General features: G+C 45.1%; 1 protein-coding gene across 2 annotated transcripts in view; it reads left to right on the forward strand.

The window, feature by feature from the left end:
• The window catches only part of DCBLD1 (discoidin, CUB and LCCL domain containing 1), a 75559-nt gene that overhangs the window by 7796 nt on the left and 49719 nt on the right, over positions 1-18044 (forward strand). The window contains exon 1 of one of the 2 annotated variants that reach the window (XM_084777324.1): positions 2914-3079. The exons of the other annotated variant lie outside the window; for it this stretch is intronic. Coding sequence (XP_084633450.1) covers positions 3058-3079 — 22 coding nt within the window. The 5' untranslated portion in view covers positions 2914-3057. Of the gene's footprint in view, positions 1-2913; positions 3080-18044 lie in introns of those variants that run through there. 2 annotated transcript variants of the gene reach the window in all.

The following is an 18044-nucleotide window of genomic DNA, read 5'->3' on the forward strand; positions in this document are numbered from 1 at the left end:
GGTTGAGAATCAAAACCTGGGCACAGAAAACCGATGAGACTGTCTGACCCCACTGTTGTTAGTAATCGAGCAGTCTGAAAGAAGGATTTAATAGAACTCAGGCTGGTGCGGTGGGGGCTCAGCCAGGAAATTTGCTTGCCACCAAGCTTGACAATCTGAGTTCCATCCTTGGGACCCACAAGGTGAAAGGAGAGCTGACTCCCATGTGGTGGTGCACCGGCCTCCACATGTATGACAAGGCAAACATGCTCTGCCCGCCCCCATATGTACACATGAAAATAAATGTGAGAGTAAAGCTTGCTCTGGTGTGTGAGACGTCTGGCAGATTTTTTTTTTTTTTTAAATTACACTGTGAAGTAATTTCTACAGTGGAAGACTCACGTTGAAATCATCTTCCAGATGTTAAGTCTCGCCGTTGTGTACATTAGAAAGTATACGGTTGCTTGTCTAGAGGGCAGAGGACCCTGGCTCACTGAATCAAGAGCTGAGGCAGGGTGATGATTTCGGCGGGGGAGGGTGGTGCTGTGGAGGATGGAAGAGGAGGGGTTGTTGTGGGGGGAGGGTGGGCTGGGGAGTCACTACTCAAATCTGTGAGTCCAAGCCTCATTATTGTCCTGCTTGTACCTGGTCCAGAGCCCGGCAGATAATGGTTGCAGATAACTATTTCCTGAGTCAGTGTCTGGCTGCGGGCAGTTAGGATACCTCAGCCGCCTTTTGGACGGGAGAGGGGAAGGGGAAAATTCACAGAGGTACTTTTCAACAACAGTTGTACAGAGCCCTGTTGTACACAGACTTAGAAAGCCCTGCTGGGTGCCAGCCCTCCGTGGCTTCAGCAGAAAAGGAGAGAGAGAGAGAGAGAGAGAGAGAGAGAGAGAGAGAGAGAGAGAGAGAGAGAGAGAGAGAGAGAGAGAACTTAAAGGAGCAATGTTTACTTGGGCTCCTGGTTTTAAAGGTTTCAGCGTAAGGTTAACCCATTGGGTTGTTTTCTGGGCTTTGTAGCAAGGCAGAGCTTGGGAGTCTGTGGGGGAACAGATCTGCTTACCTCAGTGAGGTAGAGACAAACAAACAAGGACCCAGGGGCACAAAACACCCTCTGAAGGCAAGCCCAAGGGACCTGTTTACTTCAGATCTCGCCTCTTACTGTTTCAGCCATTTCTGTTTCCTCTTCAATCTAGGACTTCTTCCGTGGGTTAATCTGTTGTCCAGGCCAGAGCCCTCATCTTCTAAGCACCTCCCCAAAGCACACCTCCAGACCTGCTGTGCTGGGGAGCAAGCCTTAACCAGCCAGCTTTGATAGACATTGCAGATCAATGCCACAGCAACCATGTCTGTGTTCCAGAAAATAGCAGAAGTTCAACCTGGGATATTCTGAGGTTTCAGAGACCTCGTAGGCAGCAGCGGGAACAGGGCAGGTGAGCTAGCGGCTCCCCTGAGAGCCACAGACGTGTGCACATTTAGGGCAGCAGGAGACCTGTTTTATCTGAGGTCATCGGAGGGTAATAAGTAGGCATTTGTGACATTGGCACTGAGTTAAGCCACGTTGTCATGCGTGTACCTTGTTTTAGTGTTCGTTTTTATTAAATATTAGATAGAAACAAAACAAGAAAATACACATAATCTATAAACAACAATGCAATTTGTAGTCTTTGTTTTTTCAAATGAAACCCATGTATCTCAGCTGGTCTTCAATTGGTCACATAGTCAGGGGCAACCTTAAGTCCTATCCTCTTGCCTCCCCCTCAGTGCTAGGATCACTGGCCTGTGTCTCTTGGCTGGCCTTTTAGTTATTTTGAAACAAATTCTGCTGTTGTGTAGCCCTTGTTGGCCTTGAGCCTGCAATAGTCCTTGGGCCTCCTGAGATTACGGCTGTGCACAACTACAGCCTCTGGCGTTCTCATCTAGTGTTGTTTTTCTTTTTCCTTCCTTCCTTCCTTCCTGTCTTATTTATTTATTACCTTTATGTATATGGATGCTTTATCTGCATGTACATCTGTCTACACATCAGAAGAGGTCACCTGACCCCATGAAACTGTAATTATAGATGATTGTGAGCTACTCTCCTATGTAGATGCTGGATAGTGTAGATGCTGGGAATTGCATTCAGGACCTCTGAAGGAACAGCCATTGCTCTTTTTGTTTTGTTTTGTTTATGTTTTTGTTTTGTTTTGTTTTTTCAAGACAGAGTTTTTCTGTGTAATAGCCCTGGCTGTCCTGGAACTCTCTTTGTAGACCAGTCTGGCCTCGAACTCACAGAGATCCTCCTGCCTCCGCCTCCCAAGCGCTCTTTTTTAATATATATATAATGTATTTAATTTTGTTTTATGTGTATTGGTGTGAGGGTGTCAGATCACCTGGAACTGGAATTACAGTTATGAGCTGCCATGTGGGTGCTGGGAATTGGACTTGGGTCCTCTGGAAGAGCAGCCGGGTGCTCTTAACTGCTGAGCCATCTCTCCAGCCCATTGTTTTTTCATCTAATTAAAGTACTTTTGAGAGCTATTAAAGGAACTGAGATTTAGAAAGATGGGGTCCTTTATCCTGTGCACATGAACTTTGTGTGGGTAAAGTAGGATGCAGGGACATTGCTTACAATCCCAAATGCCTTCACATGGTCCCAACTCACACAAGGAAACCATTGTATGCTTGTGCCCAGGGGAGAACTGCTTAAAGACATTTCAGAAGGAACACGATGCCAGAGGGTAATTTATGCGACCAAGCTTTAAACTAACAGTCTTTGTTTTCTCTCAGAGGCGATCACATTTGACTCTTGAAAATCCTAATTAGTATCTAACCATTTGCTCCTGTGACACCGTGATGAATTCAAATTATAGAATACACAAAAGGCCCGTGGGATGGTAGGCGTGGCATGAAGCTCCTCCCTCCCCCCCACCGGGCCCCTCCCCCGCCCCTTCAGTCCTTGTGGTTCATACCTTACTAGATTCCCCCTCCCCACCGAGCTTGGCTGCTGTTCCTCTGGACCATCAACACTGATTGCTTTCTCTTTATGTTACGTATGTGTGTGCTCAGGCAGACCTCCTTCCCATCCTTTGTCTCGGCATGTTTTCCAAGGTTGGCTCAAGTAAGTAATTCCTAGGCTGACACTCGTGGGGAGCGGAGTGGCGCTGTTGTTTAGGTCCTGGGGTTTGTGCTTTGCTGACTTAACACATCAAATATCCAGGGTGAAAGCGAGGATCAGCAAATTGGCAACACTGATTCCAGCTTTCGTGGTACATGTCGAGGAGGAAGCCGCCCCAGACTGGCGGTTCAAGCACTGTTTACTCTTCATTTCAACATCCCTGCTAATATCGGGTACCCTGTCTGTAGGTCGCTTCCTCCTCACTGTGCATCTCGCCAGGGCCAGCAGGGTACTTATTACGAAGAGCTTTTAGAGACGTGAAATTTCCAAATCCTGAGTTTTAGCCGGCTCTCCAGGTGCTGAAGCTTGAGGGGTACCCAGGAGCATCTTTTAGGAACCACATGATTGGAAGCAAAGTGAAGGACGCCTGATGGAGGTGAAATAACACCTCTCAGCAGCCGATTTCCTGAAAAATCTAGTAAAGAGCACTTGAATAACTTAAAAAGAAGAGTAACACGTTCTCAGGTGATTTTATAAGAAACCTTGATTAAACATGACTCTTTTATCCACAGTTGTTTTTGTTTTGTTTTGTTTTGTTTTGTTTGTCTGTTGTTTGAGCTCCAGTGTCTCAATGTAGCCCAGACTGGTGTAGGACTGACTATACAGCCTAGGTTGGCCTCAAACTCAATGGCAGCACTCTTCCCTAGCCTCCCCAGTGCTTGGATGATCTGTGTGGCCTACCAAGCTTGGCTCCTCATGTTAATTTTTCAGACTGCAAATGACAAACGGTGACCTGGACTTTAGTGCCAGGAGCACTGCCAGGACAGCATGGTAAGCCTGTGCCTGCAGTTCCTCACAGTTATCTCGGGTAGCTTAGGCAAAGGTGGCTCCAGGGTACAGTGGTTCCGTTGCGTTGTGTGGTATTTGGAGTCAAACGAGGTTCATATCCTGTCAGCCACATGGGCTCAATTATGCTGGTCAAAGCTCTTAAGAGCGTCACACGCCAAACACCGGGAATGAGGGAATATGTGGTGAAGAGGGACTTGGGAGCTGCAGCTGTGTTCTGTTGGAAGTGTTCTTTAGACTCTGGAGTGTGCGGTTGGCTACTTGAGATATTCCTCTTTGTATGTGTATGAAGCGAGTCACCATTGTCTAGCAAACAGGATTGTAACAAAGATTAAAATAACATATAATGTAGCATCCTTGTCTGTTACCTTGTAGAATAAACACTTTGCTGGGTTTTGGCAAGGGTTCCTACATAAGTCTATTTGTGACCTGTGCCCCTCCCCCGGTCCCTCCTACCCCCACCCCCCATCTCAGCTCTTTTTTTTTTTCCTTATTGATTTCGTTGCTTTAAAAAAAAACAAACTTTATTATTGTTGGAAAGGAGATGTGTGGAGGATGTCAGATGACAACTTTGTTTTCTTTAAGGTTTTTTGAGACAGAGTTTGTCCGGGTTACAGTCCTGTTGTCCTAGACTAGCTTTTGTAGACCAGGCTGGCCTTGAACTCACAGCCATCTGCCTGCCTCTGCCTCTGCCTCTTGAGAGCTGGGATTAAAGGCGTGTGTCACCATGCCAGATGACAACTTTGTGGAATCAGCTCTCTCCTCCACCTTCACATGGGTTCTAGAGAGCAAACTTGGGATATGAGGCTTGCTCAGCAAAGCACCTGTACCCACTGAGCCATCTCAGCAACTCAGTGTTGTTTTCTTTATGACAGGGTCTCATGTAGTTCACGCTGACCTTGAACTTACTATGTAGCTGAGGATAGCTTTGAACCCCTGATCCTCCTGTGTCTCCCCTTCAGTGCTAGATGGAGTCACATGCTCTCACCACTGCTATGCCCAGCTGCCTTATTTATATTTTTGAAAACTATAAATACTAAATGAAAATCACTTGAGAGATTGATATGGGCACTTTGAACCTCTGTAATCCAGGTTAGCTCTGTACCTGATAATATTTGGATTTCTAGATTCAACAGGAAAAAGTCACTTGAACATTGTTGGTATCATTTAATATAAAATCAACATTAGAAAGCATATGTATTCTTGAGCAGTGAGCCAGGGAAAAGTCTGACCAAATACCTGGCACCTACATGGAAGGACAGAACCTACATGGAAGGACAGAACCAATCCTCACAATGTTTCCTTTGATCTCCCTCCACCTAGATGCAAAATAAAAAAATTTTAAAAATTAAAACAAAAGCATATTCTAGCAACAGGAAACATACCTCCCCCTCCTCCATTTGCTTATATTTAGGAATAGGGTCTCATGCGTGTGGGAACTCCCTGGAACTCACTATGTCATCATGGTAGTCTGGGGCCTGGAAATCCTGATGCTCCTGACTCAAGGGCTGAGGCTGTGTGTGTGAGCCTACATCCACCATACCTGTTTACACAGTGCTGGGGGTTTAGCCCAGAGCTTCCTATCTCCTCCTCCTCATCCTTGTCTTCCTCCTTAATTGTTTTCTGAGACTTATAGGCCCATTTCAGCACATTTGGCCAAGATTTCTTAATTAGTTTTCTATTTTTGACACTGCCCCCATTCCCCCCCGCCCCACCCCCCAGACAGGGTTTCTCAGTGTCATCCTGACTGGCCTGGACTCACTTTGTAGACCAGGCCTTGAACTCACACTGATCTGCCTGCCTCTGCCTCCCAGTGCTGGGATTAAAGGCGTGCGCCATTGCGCCTGGCTATTTTATTCTGAGTTCCTGTGAGTTGTAGATAAAACACTTGGCTTTGGCAAGCTGGAGAGATGGCTCAGTGACCTTGTAGAGGGCCTGAGGTCTGTTCCCAGCTCCCACATCGCGGCTCACAGCTGTCTGTCACTCCAGTTTCAGGTGATTGATGCCCTCTTGTGCCTCCAGAAACAACAGGCACACATGCACATGCAAGCAAAACATTCATATACATAGAATGAAAAACAAATACTTTTAAAAGTTGTCTTTGAGTTTTGTTTTTGTTTCGTTATTGTTGGGTTTTGTGGGGTTTTTTGTTGTTTTGTTTTTTTAAAGGATTTATTTATTTATCATATACACACAGTGTTTTGCTTAGCTTACATATACACCAGAAGAGGGTACCAGATCTCATCATGGATGGTTGTGAGCCACCATGTGGTTGCTGGGAATTGAACTCAGGACCTTCAGAAGAGCAGGCAGCGCTCTTAACCTCTGAGCCACTCCAGCCCCTTGTTTTGTTTTTATACAGAAGTTTTTGGTTGTTTTTTTTTTTCTCCTTATAGTCTCATCCATGAAATTAAGAAACTTCTTGCACTTTGTTTTTTTAAATGTTGGTTAATGCTTCCACAGACTTGTAACTTAGCAACATCAGTGGGAAAAGTTTTTTGCTTTTGAATGTCAAATCACACAGTTCACTTTTAAGAACACTAAAGGACAAAAGTTCACTTCTCCACATTGGCCCTTTAGCCCCAGAAGCCCCATTATGGGATCTCTCCGTACATGTCACTGTGAGAGCCTCATTCAGGCGGTCACCAGTGTATTCCACAAAATTCTGGTCCCAGGAGATGCCCAGTAAAGAAAGAGTTCCCTGGGAAATGCTGCCTGCGCTGCCCCCATTAGCACTTCACTGAGTGGGGCCTTTGCATGTGCATGGTAAAGTAGAAGGTGGGATTCGAAAGCTAGTTTATCTCAGTGCTGGGATCACAGGTATCTGCTACCATGCACACCCAGCTTGAATTCTTTTTGTTTGTTTGTTTGGTTGGTTTGGTTTTTGGTTTTTCAAGACAGAATTTCTCTGTGTGGCCTTGACTGTCCTGGAGCTCACTCTGTAGACCAGGCTGGCCTCAAACACACAAAGATCCACCTGCCTTAATCCCAGCACTTTGGGAGGCTGAGGCAGGCAGATGACTGAGTTCGAGGCCAGCCTGGTCTATACCAGGACAGCCAAGGCTACACAGAGAGACCCTGTCTTGAGGGGGAAAAAAAAAGATACACCTTCCTCAACCTCCCAAGTACTGGGATTAAAGGCATGCACCACCACCTCCCCACTAATTGCCCATGTATTTTTAGTTAAACTACCTAAAGTAGATTTGACACACACATTTGTTTGTCTTATAAAACTGTAAGATTTCTGAGGTGTTAGATTTTTATCACCTTTATAAACAAAGACAAATGTTGCTTTAAATAATAATTATAGGCATCCCTTAAGTCTCACCAACATGGCTGCCTAGACATGAGCTGAACAAGGACAACCAGCATGCTAGCGCAGATGGGGAAAGTTCAGGAACCCCCACCAGCCCACAGAGAACATCCGGTGGCCAAGGAGTCCAAAAGATGGGGAACCAGTTTTCCCCAAGGAAGAGCAGACCAATGGTTATCTAATACCAAATGTAAGCCCTGACAACACACTTAAACTGTACAGACTGACAGGTTGTGTTCTTTTTTTTTTTTTCTTCTTTTTCTTTCTTTTTTTTTTTTTTTCTTTTTCTTTCTTTTTTTTTTTTGTTCAGGTTGTGTTTTCTTATTTAGGGTATGTGTGTGTGTATAAGAACAATAGATGAAAAAAAGTTTATGAATTTGAAAGATTAAGGCCAGGTGTATAGGAAATTTTTGAGGGAGAAAAGGGATGTGATGTGATTATAATCTTAAAAAAAAAATCCTCCATCCAACATTTGCCTTTGACTTAAGTTGATGAGACTGGAGGGTTATTAAGAGCTAGAGTTGCCACTGGGTTTATTTGCACATGATATAATAAATAGTGAGTTAAGTTTTTTGTTTTGTTTTGTTTTTGTTTTTTCGAGACAGGGTCTCTCTGTATAGCCTTGGCTGTCCTGGACTCAGCCTCCCAAGCGCTGGGATTAAAGGCGTGCGCCACCACCGCCCGGCATGAGTTAGGTTTTAAGGGCCCCTTCCTTTGGGTATGGTCTACAACTCAACGCTCTTTAAATATCAGTAATACATTCCGTGGATGGCAGTCAGAAGTCCTTGATGGGCCTGGAAATGCCTTGATGGCATACGTCCCATGAAAGTTTACATTGCTACAACTTGGTTTTGATCATTTCTATGGGGAGATGTTTTGTTTTTCTTTTTTCATTTTGGGACAGTCTGGTATAGTGCAGGGAGGCCTCAAGATCGCTATGTAAGGAAAGGTGTCTGGTATGCTGGGGCTGCAGGCATATGTCATAGCTGCTGGTTTCTGTTTGTTTAGTGTGATGCTGGGGAGAGAACCTTAGGGCTTCCGTGTCCACTCTCCCAGCTGTGCTTCATTCCCAGCCTTTCCAGCCCCTTATAACTCTGTAGGATGCAATGTCCAAGACTGAAGGGCCACAGGGTCTGTGGCAGAAGGATGGAGAGGCAGAAGCTGTGCACCCTAGAAAGAAGGAGACCAGACTCATCCCATATAAGGACATTCTCTGTTTGTTTCTCCATTAACTAATTAATTTATTCACTTTATGTCCTGTCAAGATGAGGGACCTAATCCGTTCATTAGCACCTTTTACAGTCCCACCTCTCAGCAGTGCCCGCACCTGGGAAGCCCACCATAAGATTAGCAGAGGGAATTAGGAGGGCTTTCCTGGGAAAGACTGGGAAGAAGTGCTGGGACTGACCCCAGGGGAATTTTGCATCTGGGACAGCCATTTGGAGTTGTCTCCAGCTGGGGCCTGGGGACCAGGTTTTTACACTCCTGTATCAAGAACTCTTTGGCTTTGGGTTCACCCTGGAAAGGAGGTAGAGGTTGTGAGTAAGTGGAAACACTTGCTGAGGACTATTGGAGGGCAGGAGACACAGAGAGGAGGGGACACTTGAGGAATCCCTTTTGTTCCCTTTTATTCGTATGTTTTACTGAGACAAAACTGTAATGACCTCATCCGATCATTAGCAGTTTTATCTGTAGTAAGAATAAGATTGGAGGGGTGCTGGAGAGATGGCTCAGGGGTTAAGAGCATTGTCTGTGCATCCAAAGGTCCTGAGTTCAACTCCCAGCAACCACATTATGGCTCACAACCATTTATAATGAGATCTGGTGCCCTCTTCTGGTGTGCAGCTGTACATGCAAGCAAAACACTATACATAATAAATAAAATCTGTTTTTAAAAAAGAATAAGATTAGAGAGACTTATCAAACAGTTTGAAAGAACTTAGTCACATATTTTCCAGCTCATAACTGTGATGTCTTTCAGTATAGTAATAATAGTATCTATTTCTGCTCAGAAAAAGGAAAGACCAAGTAACTATTTTGTTTTATGGTCAGAACTGCTGTTCTACATTTTTTTTTTTAAGTTCCATATGGCCACTTAAGCCTTTTCTGCCTTTGTTCTTCATTACTTCTTTCTTTTTTGTTTTGTTTTGTTACTTGAGATAAGGTTTCCCTGTGTATCCCTGGCTGTCCTGGAACTCTCTTTGTAGACCAGGCTGGCCTTGAACTCCCAGAGATCCACTTGCCTCTGCCTCCAGAGTGCTGGGATTAAAGGCATCTACTACCCTTACTACCACTCCCAGCTGTTCTTCCATTTCTTAAAAATAATGATGCATGCCTTTAATCCTGGCACTCAGGAGGCAGAGGCAGGTGCATCACTGTGAGTTCGAGGCTAGCCTGGTCTACAAAAGGAGTCTAGGACAGCCAAGGCTACACAGAGAAACCATTTCTCAGAAAAACAAACAAACAATTAAGTTTATTGTTATTGCTTGGTGTAGTCCCCAGCATTCCAGGAGGCAGCGGCAGGGAGATCTTTGTGAGTTCAAGGCCAGCCTGATCTACAAAGCAAACCCTGGACAGCCAGGGCTATACAGAGAAACCCTGTCTGGAAGGGAAAAATAAAAAAGTATTGTTGTTGCCAGAGAGGGGTGTGACCTGACATTCACAGGTATGTGGATATCAGAGGGCAGCTTTGTGGAGTCTTGTCCTTCCATATTTATCCCAGGCATGTGTCTCAAGTGCCTTAAATTGCTAAGTCAGTTGTTCTCAGCCTTCCTAGTGCTGCGGCCCTTTAATACAGGTCCTCATGTGGTGGGGACCCCCAGCCATCAAATGGTTTTCGTTGTTACTTCATAACTGATTTTGTTACTGTTATGAATCATAATGTAGGTGTCTGTGTTTTCCGATGGTCTTAGGCGACCTCTGTGAAAGGGGTTGGTCTACCCTATCAAACGGATAACGACGCACAGGTTGAAAACCACCCTTCTAAGCCATCTTGTCAGCCTTGTTTCTCTATTTCTCCTGGCAGTGCACAGAGTATAGTTGAGCACAGTTGGACAACAGTAACGTTTGTAAGAGCATGGCTCACAGTACAATTAGCGATGCCTTGGGAATCCGGCCACCTCATCAGAAGTTAGTAATGACTTGGGAATCCGGCCGCTTCACCACCAGACAAAGAACGTGATGGTGATTGCAAGCTTGCCTTTGCGGTTGAAAAGATTGCAGTCATCAAGTGCTCATTTGATCTTAGACAAGGGAGGCAGTTTTCTCACACCCACACATGGGGTGACTCTGTGTGTGTGTGTGTGTGTGTGTGTGTGTGTGTGTGTGTGTGTGTAGACCTGTCAGAACTTGAGTATTAGAGAAGCACAGATGGAGCCATAATGAACTCGTGTCTCTAGAGGTGGGTTCAGTCTCACGGCATTTCAGAGCACTCCTTACCAAATCACTGCTTGGAACTCACTCGAAATGCAGGTTCAGGAGGCAAAACTGGTAATGCTTTTACTGTGCCACCAAGTGGAGTCAGACGGGAACCTGACAGTGGGTTAGATCTAATGGAAGAATTGGATTGATGACGTTTGTTGTCTGGTTTGTGCACATGCACACTTGTGCTTACCTGAGCTGTGATAAATCCATATGGGTCATAATGGGCTTCTGTTTGCAGTCTCGGGATGACTAAATAATTAGTCTAGACAGCCAAGTGTGGTGGCACACATCTTTAATCCCAGCACTACGGGAGGCAGAGGCAAATGGATCACTGTGAGTTCGAGGCCAGCCTGGTCTACAAAGGGAGTCCAGGACACCTAAGGCTAGACAGAGAAACCCTGTCTCAAACAAACAAACAAACAAAAAACCCAAAAAACAAAACAAAATAAAATTGTTCTAGAAATATTTGTGCAATATTTACTATTCATCATACGAATACTTCTTCTGCATGTATAAACTCATGAAAAGGTTTTTATGTTTAAGGTTTATGTTCATGTGCGTGTGTGCATAGGTTGCATGAGCACATATGTGCATGTACACGTGGAAACCAGAGCTCTTGTCACGTCTTCCTCACTGTCCACCTTTTGTAAAGATATGTATGTGTTTATTTATTAACAATTTCATACACTTACTTTAATTATATTCACTCCCATTACCCTCTCTTGTCTCCCTCCTACTCTCGGGAGTCTCCCCTTTCTCTCTCACTCAGTGTGTGTATGTGTGTGTGTGTGTGTGTGTGTGTGTGTGTGTGTGTGTGTGTATGTGTGTGTGTAATTGGGGTAGCTTGCATAAGCACGTGCCTGGGTTATGTACTGTGCCATAGGCTTCTTACCAGTGACTATACCTCTAAAGAAAAACGATTCCCTCTCCCCAACAGCATCACTAGCTGCTCCTGACCCAAGAGTAGGGCCTCACGAGCGCCGCCCCTACCCATGCTGGAATGTTGATGAGCTCCATCTACAGAGCCTGTGTAGGCCACACAGCTGCTGTGAGCTCATGACTGGAACAGCCATGCCTTGTCCAGAAAACAGCCTTTTGCAGAACCCCTCTCCACCCTCCAGCTCTTATACTCTTTCCTCGCCTTTCCCTCCGTTCCTGAGCCGTGTGGGCAGTGATGCAGACGATCCGCTTCTGATCAGGAACACAACAGTCACCTGTTCTCAGCACTTCAGACACTGCCCACTGTGAAAAGAGGCCTCTCTGACCAAGGTTGGGAGCAGCACGCATCTGTGGATGTAAGCATTTGGAAGGCAGTTTGACAAGCTGTCAGTTTAGCAGAACAGTAAGAGTACTCCCCAACCCTCTTACCCTTGCCCCGAGGCTTAGGCCTGTGGCGTCCCTGTTCATGGACTTTTGGCAAGGGGTACAGTTCCAGCCCTCTGATTGTTCGAAACTGGTTCTCTCGCTGAACTTGGGGCCCTTCCATCCAGCTCTTCTCAACCTGTGGACTGTGACCCCTTTTGGAGTGGGGGGGTCATTTAAAACCATTGGAAAACACAGGTGTTTACATTATGACTCACAACAGCAGCAACATCACAGTTATGAAGTAGTAATGAAAATCATTTTAGGGTGGGGGGGGTCACCTCAACATGAGGAACTGTATCAAAGGGCAGCAGCATCGGGAAGGTTGAGAACTACTGAGGCGTCAAAAAGCTCCAGGGCTCCACCCAACACTGGGTGGGCAGATAAGAGCCACCATAGCCAGCTGTTAGGTGGGGGCCAGGGATTTGAACTCAGGTCTTAGTGATTGCACAGCAAGCTCTTTATTGACTGAGCTGTCTCCCCAGCCACTAAGCTTTCTTCTTAAGCCTACCTCCTCCTCTTTTTCAGTATTGCAGGTCTGAGTCCATAGGTTATCTCTTAATTTGCTTTTCTGCATGGGAACATGTGTCTCACGTAAGGGAAAGAGCTGTTTAGGGAAGTTACTGTTTTCCTTTCCTACTAGGGGGAACTGGAATAGACTAAATAAAAGGGCTGTTCCTTAGACAAGGATCTAGGACTCAGTTTATTTAGAAAATAACTCATATCCATCTTCCCAAGCAAGCAGTGTTGAAGGTGGAAAGGCATATCCACTGCTCTCAGCCGTAGGTGGGGTAAATGTGAAGTCTGTATCTATGGCTTTGTACTCACAATGTTCGAGTGTTACTCGTTAAGGCTGGGGTGCAGCCCCGTTGGCAGAGTGCTTACCTAGTGTGTACAAAGTGCTGGGTTCCATCCCAGAACCAGCATAAACCAGGCATAGGGTTGCACACCTGGGCAAGAGGATAAGTTCAAGACCATCCTCAGTGAGTTTAAGAAGATGTGTGTGAACCTCTGGCTGGACAGATGGATTAGAGGTTAAAAGCACTGGCTGCTCTTCCAGAGGTCCTGAGTTCTATTCCCAGCAACCACATGGTGGATCGTAACCATCTATGATGAGATCTGGTACCCTCTTCTGGCAGGCAGGTACACATGCAAGCAGAACATTGTATACATAATAAATAAATAATTCTTTTTAAAAATGTGTGAAACTCTGTCTCAAAAAATTTTTTACTTGTTAATATCTCCCTGATGACTATGAACTCCTTGAAGAAAGAGCTTCCTAGCTGTGGCATGATTTTAATGACATTTGAGCTTATTGGTTTATTTATTTATTTATTTATTTATTTATTTATATGTTTTTGGTTTTTTGAGACAGGGTCTCTGTCTCTATGTAGCCTTAGCTATCCTAGACTCACTTTGTAGACTAGGCTGGCCTCGAACTCACAGCGATCCGCCTGCATCTGCCTCCCGAGTCCTGGGATTAGAGGCTGTGCTACTACGCCCGGCGAGCTTATTGGTTTATGGAGCAGTATTGCCATCTATACTATATGCTTCATGTTAAAAGTAGACTTAACTGTTACAAAGAATACTAGTTGAATTTGGTCCTTGTTTATTACTTCTCAGATTTAGTTGTGTTCACATTAAGGAGATAAGGGTCCAGCAAGGTGGCTCAGCAGGTCCAGGCTGCTAAGCATGGGGCTCAGAGTTTGATCCTTGGAACCCACATGGTGGGAGGAGGGAACTCCCAACAGTGGTCCCCTGACCTCAACATCATCACATGTGCCATGGCTGTGAGCGTGTACTGCCAATCAATCAATAATGTAAAACAGTGTGCACAAATTACTTAAGAAGGTAACTACAAAAATTAAGAAAATGAGTGTATAATAAATAAGATGAAAATCACTTGGAAACTTAACACCACACATTCATATTATTATTGTATACACACACACACACACACACACACACACACACACACACACACACACAGTTTTAAGACAAGGTCTCCCGTTAATTCACTATTTAGGCAAGGATGACCTAGCACTCCTTCCTGGTCCTTCTGCCTCCATTTCTTGAGTACTGATGGCTCTTGTGAGGCCAGAGGATAAGCTCTCTTCCCCTCCCCCACCCAGTCAAACCCAGGTCCTCAGTCCTGGTGACAGGCACCTTACACAACAAGCTATCTTGTCGGCCCTTAACTCTTTTTTTTTTTTTTAGATGAATATTGTTTCTAAATGTTCAGAGAGAAAGTATTTCTGTGTACAGCTCACTTTGAGAGTTCTAATGAATTCAGGTAGCCTGGCAAGTACAGGTGCCTGCCACCAAGGCTGACAACCCAAGTTTAATTCCTGGGACCTATGTGGTGGAGGGAGAGCACTGGCTCCTGAAACTGCCCTCTGATCCCCACGTGTGTGCTGTGGCATGCGAATACCCACACGCATCTCCACAAGTAAATAAGGAAGTGTAATAATATTTACTTATTTTTATTGTGAGATAGGGTCTCACTGTATAAGCCCCGGATGGCTGGAACGTGTATGTAGACCAGGCTTGCCTCACACTCACACACCTTTATCTGCCTCTGCTTCCTAGTGCTGGTATTAAAAGTATATGTCCCCCTCCCCCACACACACAAAAATGTGTGCCACCTACACTAAACCATTCTTTTTCATAAAGTATAATTCCCCCCCCCCCCCCAGAATAGGATTCTTCTAGCCATAAGAAACGAACTCTTTCCATGGGCTTTGGTGGCAGTTGTGGGCTAGCACCAGCAGGTCTAAGCCTTGTGGGGTGCTTGGTGCCTGAAGACCATCTTGCAGTGGATGGCACAGCTCTTGAAGTAATGACACCTGCGCAGAGCGTGGGAAGCACATGAGCAGCAAAGACACTTGCTTAGGGCAGTATCCTGTGTGTCCCAACCACGAACTTTGTAATGGCTTTATCCTTGTGTTTAACACTTAGTCAATGGAGTCGGCTGTGGGAGGTCCTTACTGTGTTAAGTCCTGTCTGTCTGCCTGTTTTGGGTCATCTTGTGATCTTGTAGCCGTGATCTAAAAGAGCAAAAAGTTTTTTTAAAGGATATTTTTTTCTTAATATGTATAATGTGTCTTGGTCAAATCTACTCTCACTTACCTTATCGCCAACATATTTCTTTTCTACCTTCTTCTTTTTTTTTTTTTTTTAAAGTCCAGGCTGGCTTAGACTTGTGTATTTGTTTGTGGCTGGCCTTGAACTCCCAGTCCTATTCAGCTTGCTTCCTCCCCCACTCCCCTTCTGTCCGTGGTTCCTCCCCCCTCCGCCCCGACATACTCTCTCTCTCTCTCTTTGTAGACCTGGCTGGCCTGGAACTCACAGCGATCCAGTGCCTCTGCCTTCCTGAGTGCTGGGATTACAGGTGTGCACCACGACGCCAGGCTTCAGTTTTGTTTTTGCTAATTGTTTAAAGGAACTGATTGGTCATTTTCCCAGCCCATCCGCTGCTCTGAGCAGCAGCCGGGGTGTAGGCCCCTAGTGAAGGGCGTACCATGAGATAAGTGCTGAGGAGTGGAGAGGCAGCTTCCGTCTTGGGAAGGGGAAGATGCTGGTTTGGTCATCCTGCGCTTTGGCAATTAAATTCCAGTTCAAAGGAAGGAAATAGGTAACCGTTTTGAAAAGCAGACAGATTCCCTGGAGCAATTCTTCTTCCCTGTGTCCTCTCCCCCTATGAAGTTAGGCACGTGGCAGTTCAGTCCGTCTGTCGCCGTGTACTCAAGCCTTGCTTTGGCCCTCTCTGCTTGGGGGATCAACTCCAACACTTCTGTAAATTTCATCATGAAGCGTTGATTTTATTAGTTTCCTCAGACATCGACTTTATTACATTTTCTGTTAAACTGTGGTGGAGATCAAGCTCAGGGCCTCCAGACAGGCCCTATATCACCAAGCTCCACCCAGCCCAGCCGCTTGGATCACTTTGAGGTTCTTTCAGCTCTGTGCGTGCTTCCCAGCAAGTCACAACCGCCTTCTCAGCACCCTGCCCCTCCCGTTTGTAGTAAGTTATTTTAAGGCAAATCTCAGACTTCGTGTCAGTTCAGCCCTACATAAATCAGTAGGGATCTGTATAAATGGTACTTTTTTCTTCCTTTTATTTAGTCTTCCTGTTGTTTTTGACAGGGTTTCATGTAGCCTGTGGTGACTATGGATTTACTTTGTGTGAGAATGACCTGAGGTTTCCGATCCTCTTGTTTCCACCTCCCAAGTGCTGGAATGATGGGTGTGCGCCCCGACCCGTGACATTAGGGTGCCGAGGATGGAATCAGGGGCAAGCACTGTACCAACTGTGCCACATCTGTAGCCCCTGATGTAACTTCACCAGCATGCTAGTTAGTTAATAATTATTAGTTAATAATTTCTTGATCTACTCTAACAGTTGTCTTTTTTGAAAGATTCATTTAATTTGTGTGTGTGTGTGTAGGTATGAGTGCAAACGCCCTCAGACTCAAAAGAGGGTGCCTGATCCCTGAGCTTGGGTTACAGGTGGTTGTAAACTAACATGAGTGTTGGAAACTGAACTCAGGTCCTCTGCAGGAACGTGCAGCAATCTTAGTCACTGAACCACCTCTGCAGCCCCCACAATGAGCTTCCGTTTTGTTTTGATTTTTATAAGGTTGTATTTGTTTGTTTGTTTTAGAGACAGGGTTTCTCTGTGTAGCCTTGGCTATCCCGGACTCCCTTTGTAGACCAGGCTGGGCCTTGAACTCACAAAGATCCACTTGCCTCTGCCTTCCGATTACTGGGATTAAAGGCATGTGCCGCCACCACCCAGCCGTAAGGTTGGATTTTTAAAGTGGGATCCGCTGCCTTTTTTTTTTTTTTTTTTTTTTTTTTTTTGTCTTTGAGACAAAGTGTTACTCTGTAGCTCATGCTGGCTTCCCATTCTCCACCCCCACCCTCCTAACTATTATTACTTTACCTTGTGCCTGGCTAAACTGTTAGATTTTTAAACAGCTTTGCCTTCTTCTCTGCTGTGACTCTCAGTAAGAGGATCTGGCTATGAGGGCCAGAGAGAAGCTGTGGTGGGACTCCTGTCTTTTTTTCATTTTCCCCTTCCAGCAGATTCTACTCAGTCATCTAAAGTCATCAGAACTGTCGAAGGACAATGGGTGAATTTGCTGACAATACTGAATAAGCTGATAACAAGTGCTTGCCACAGAAAATCCTACAGGCAGCCCACATCCAGATGCAAGAGTGCGGCTTCCTGTATGTGGCTTCCTGTAAGCCTTACTTAGCTTTGGAATGGATCCATGCTTCCTTTGTGAATCAGATTTTTCATCCTGAGAGCCCCCACTCTTGCAAAGATGAGAATTTTGAATATAATAAACAGTTGAGGTTGGTTCGTACAATTGTTTTTTTTTTTTAATTACTTAATTTTAGACAGGACTCTATGTTGAGGTTGTTTCATATCCTTTTTTTATTTTTTTAATAACTTAATTTTAGCTAGGGCCCTATGTAGTCCTGGTTGCCCTGAGACAGGCCAGGCTGACCTTGGATTTGCATCACCTTCCTGCCTCTGCCTCTGCTGGGATTATAGGTGTGAGCCATAACCTGCCTGCTCTTTATTTTATATTTAGTTGTGTTTGGTTTTGTTTGTGACAGGGTATTCTTGCATAGCTCAGATTGGCCTTGAACTCCTGATCTCTTGTCTCTGCTTCTAGGATGCTAAACTATGAGCACCACTAGGTAAGCCCTATTGTGGGCTTTTTTTGTTTTGTTTTGTTTTGTTTTGTTTTTGTTTTGTTTGTTTTTCGAGACAAGGTTTCTCCGTGTAGCCTTGGCTGTCCTGGACTCACTTTTTATATGAGCTCACTGCAGTCTGCCTGCCTCTGTCTCCTTACTGCTGAGATTAAAGGTGTGCGCCACTGTGTCCGGCCCCTTTAAACAGTTTTCTCTCTCTTCTCTTATTAGAGAAGAATTGCACAGAATGGAAACTGGGAGCATTCAGATGGTCAGCCAGGCTGGTTCTTGGTAGCTGAGCGCTTTAGCTGTATGCAT

This window comes from Acomys minous, assembly GCF_964271855.1.
Source record: "Acomys minous genome assembly, chromosome: 3".
Lineage (NCBI taxonomy): Eukaryota > Metazoa > Chordata > Mammalia > Rodentia > Muridae > Acomys > Acomys minous.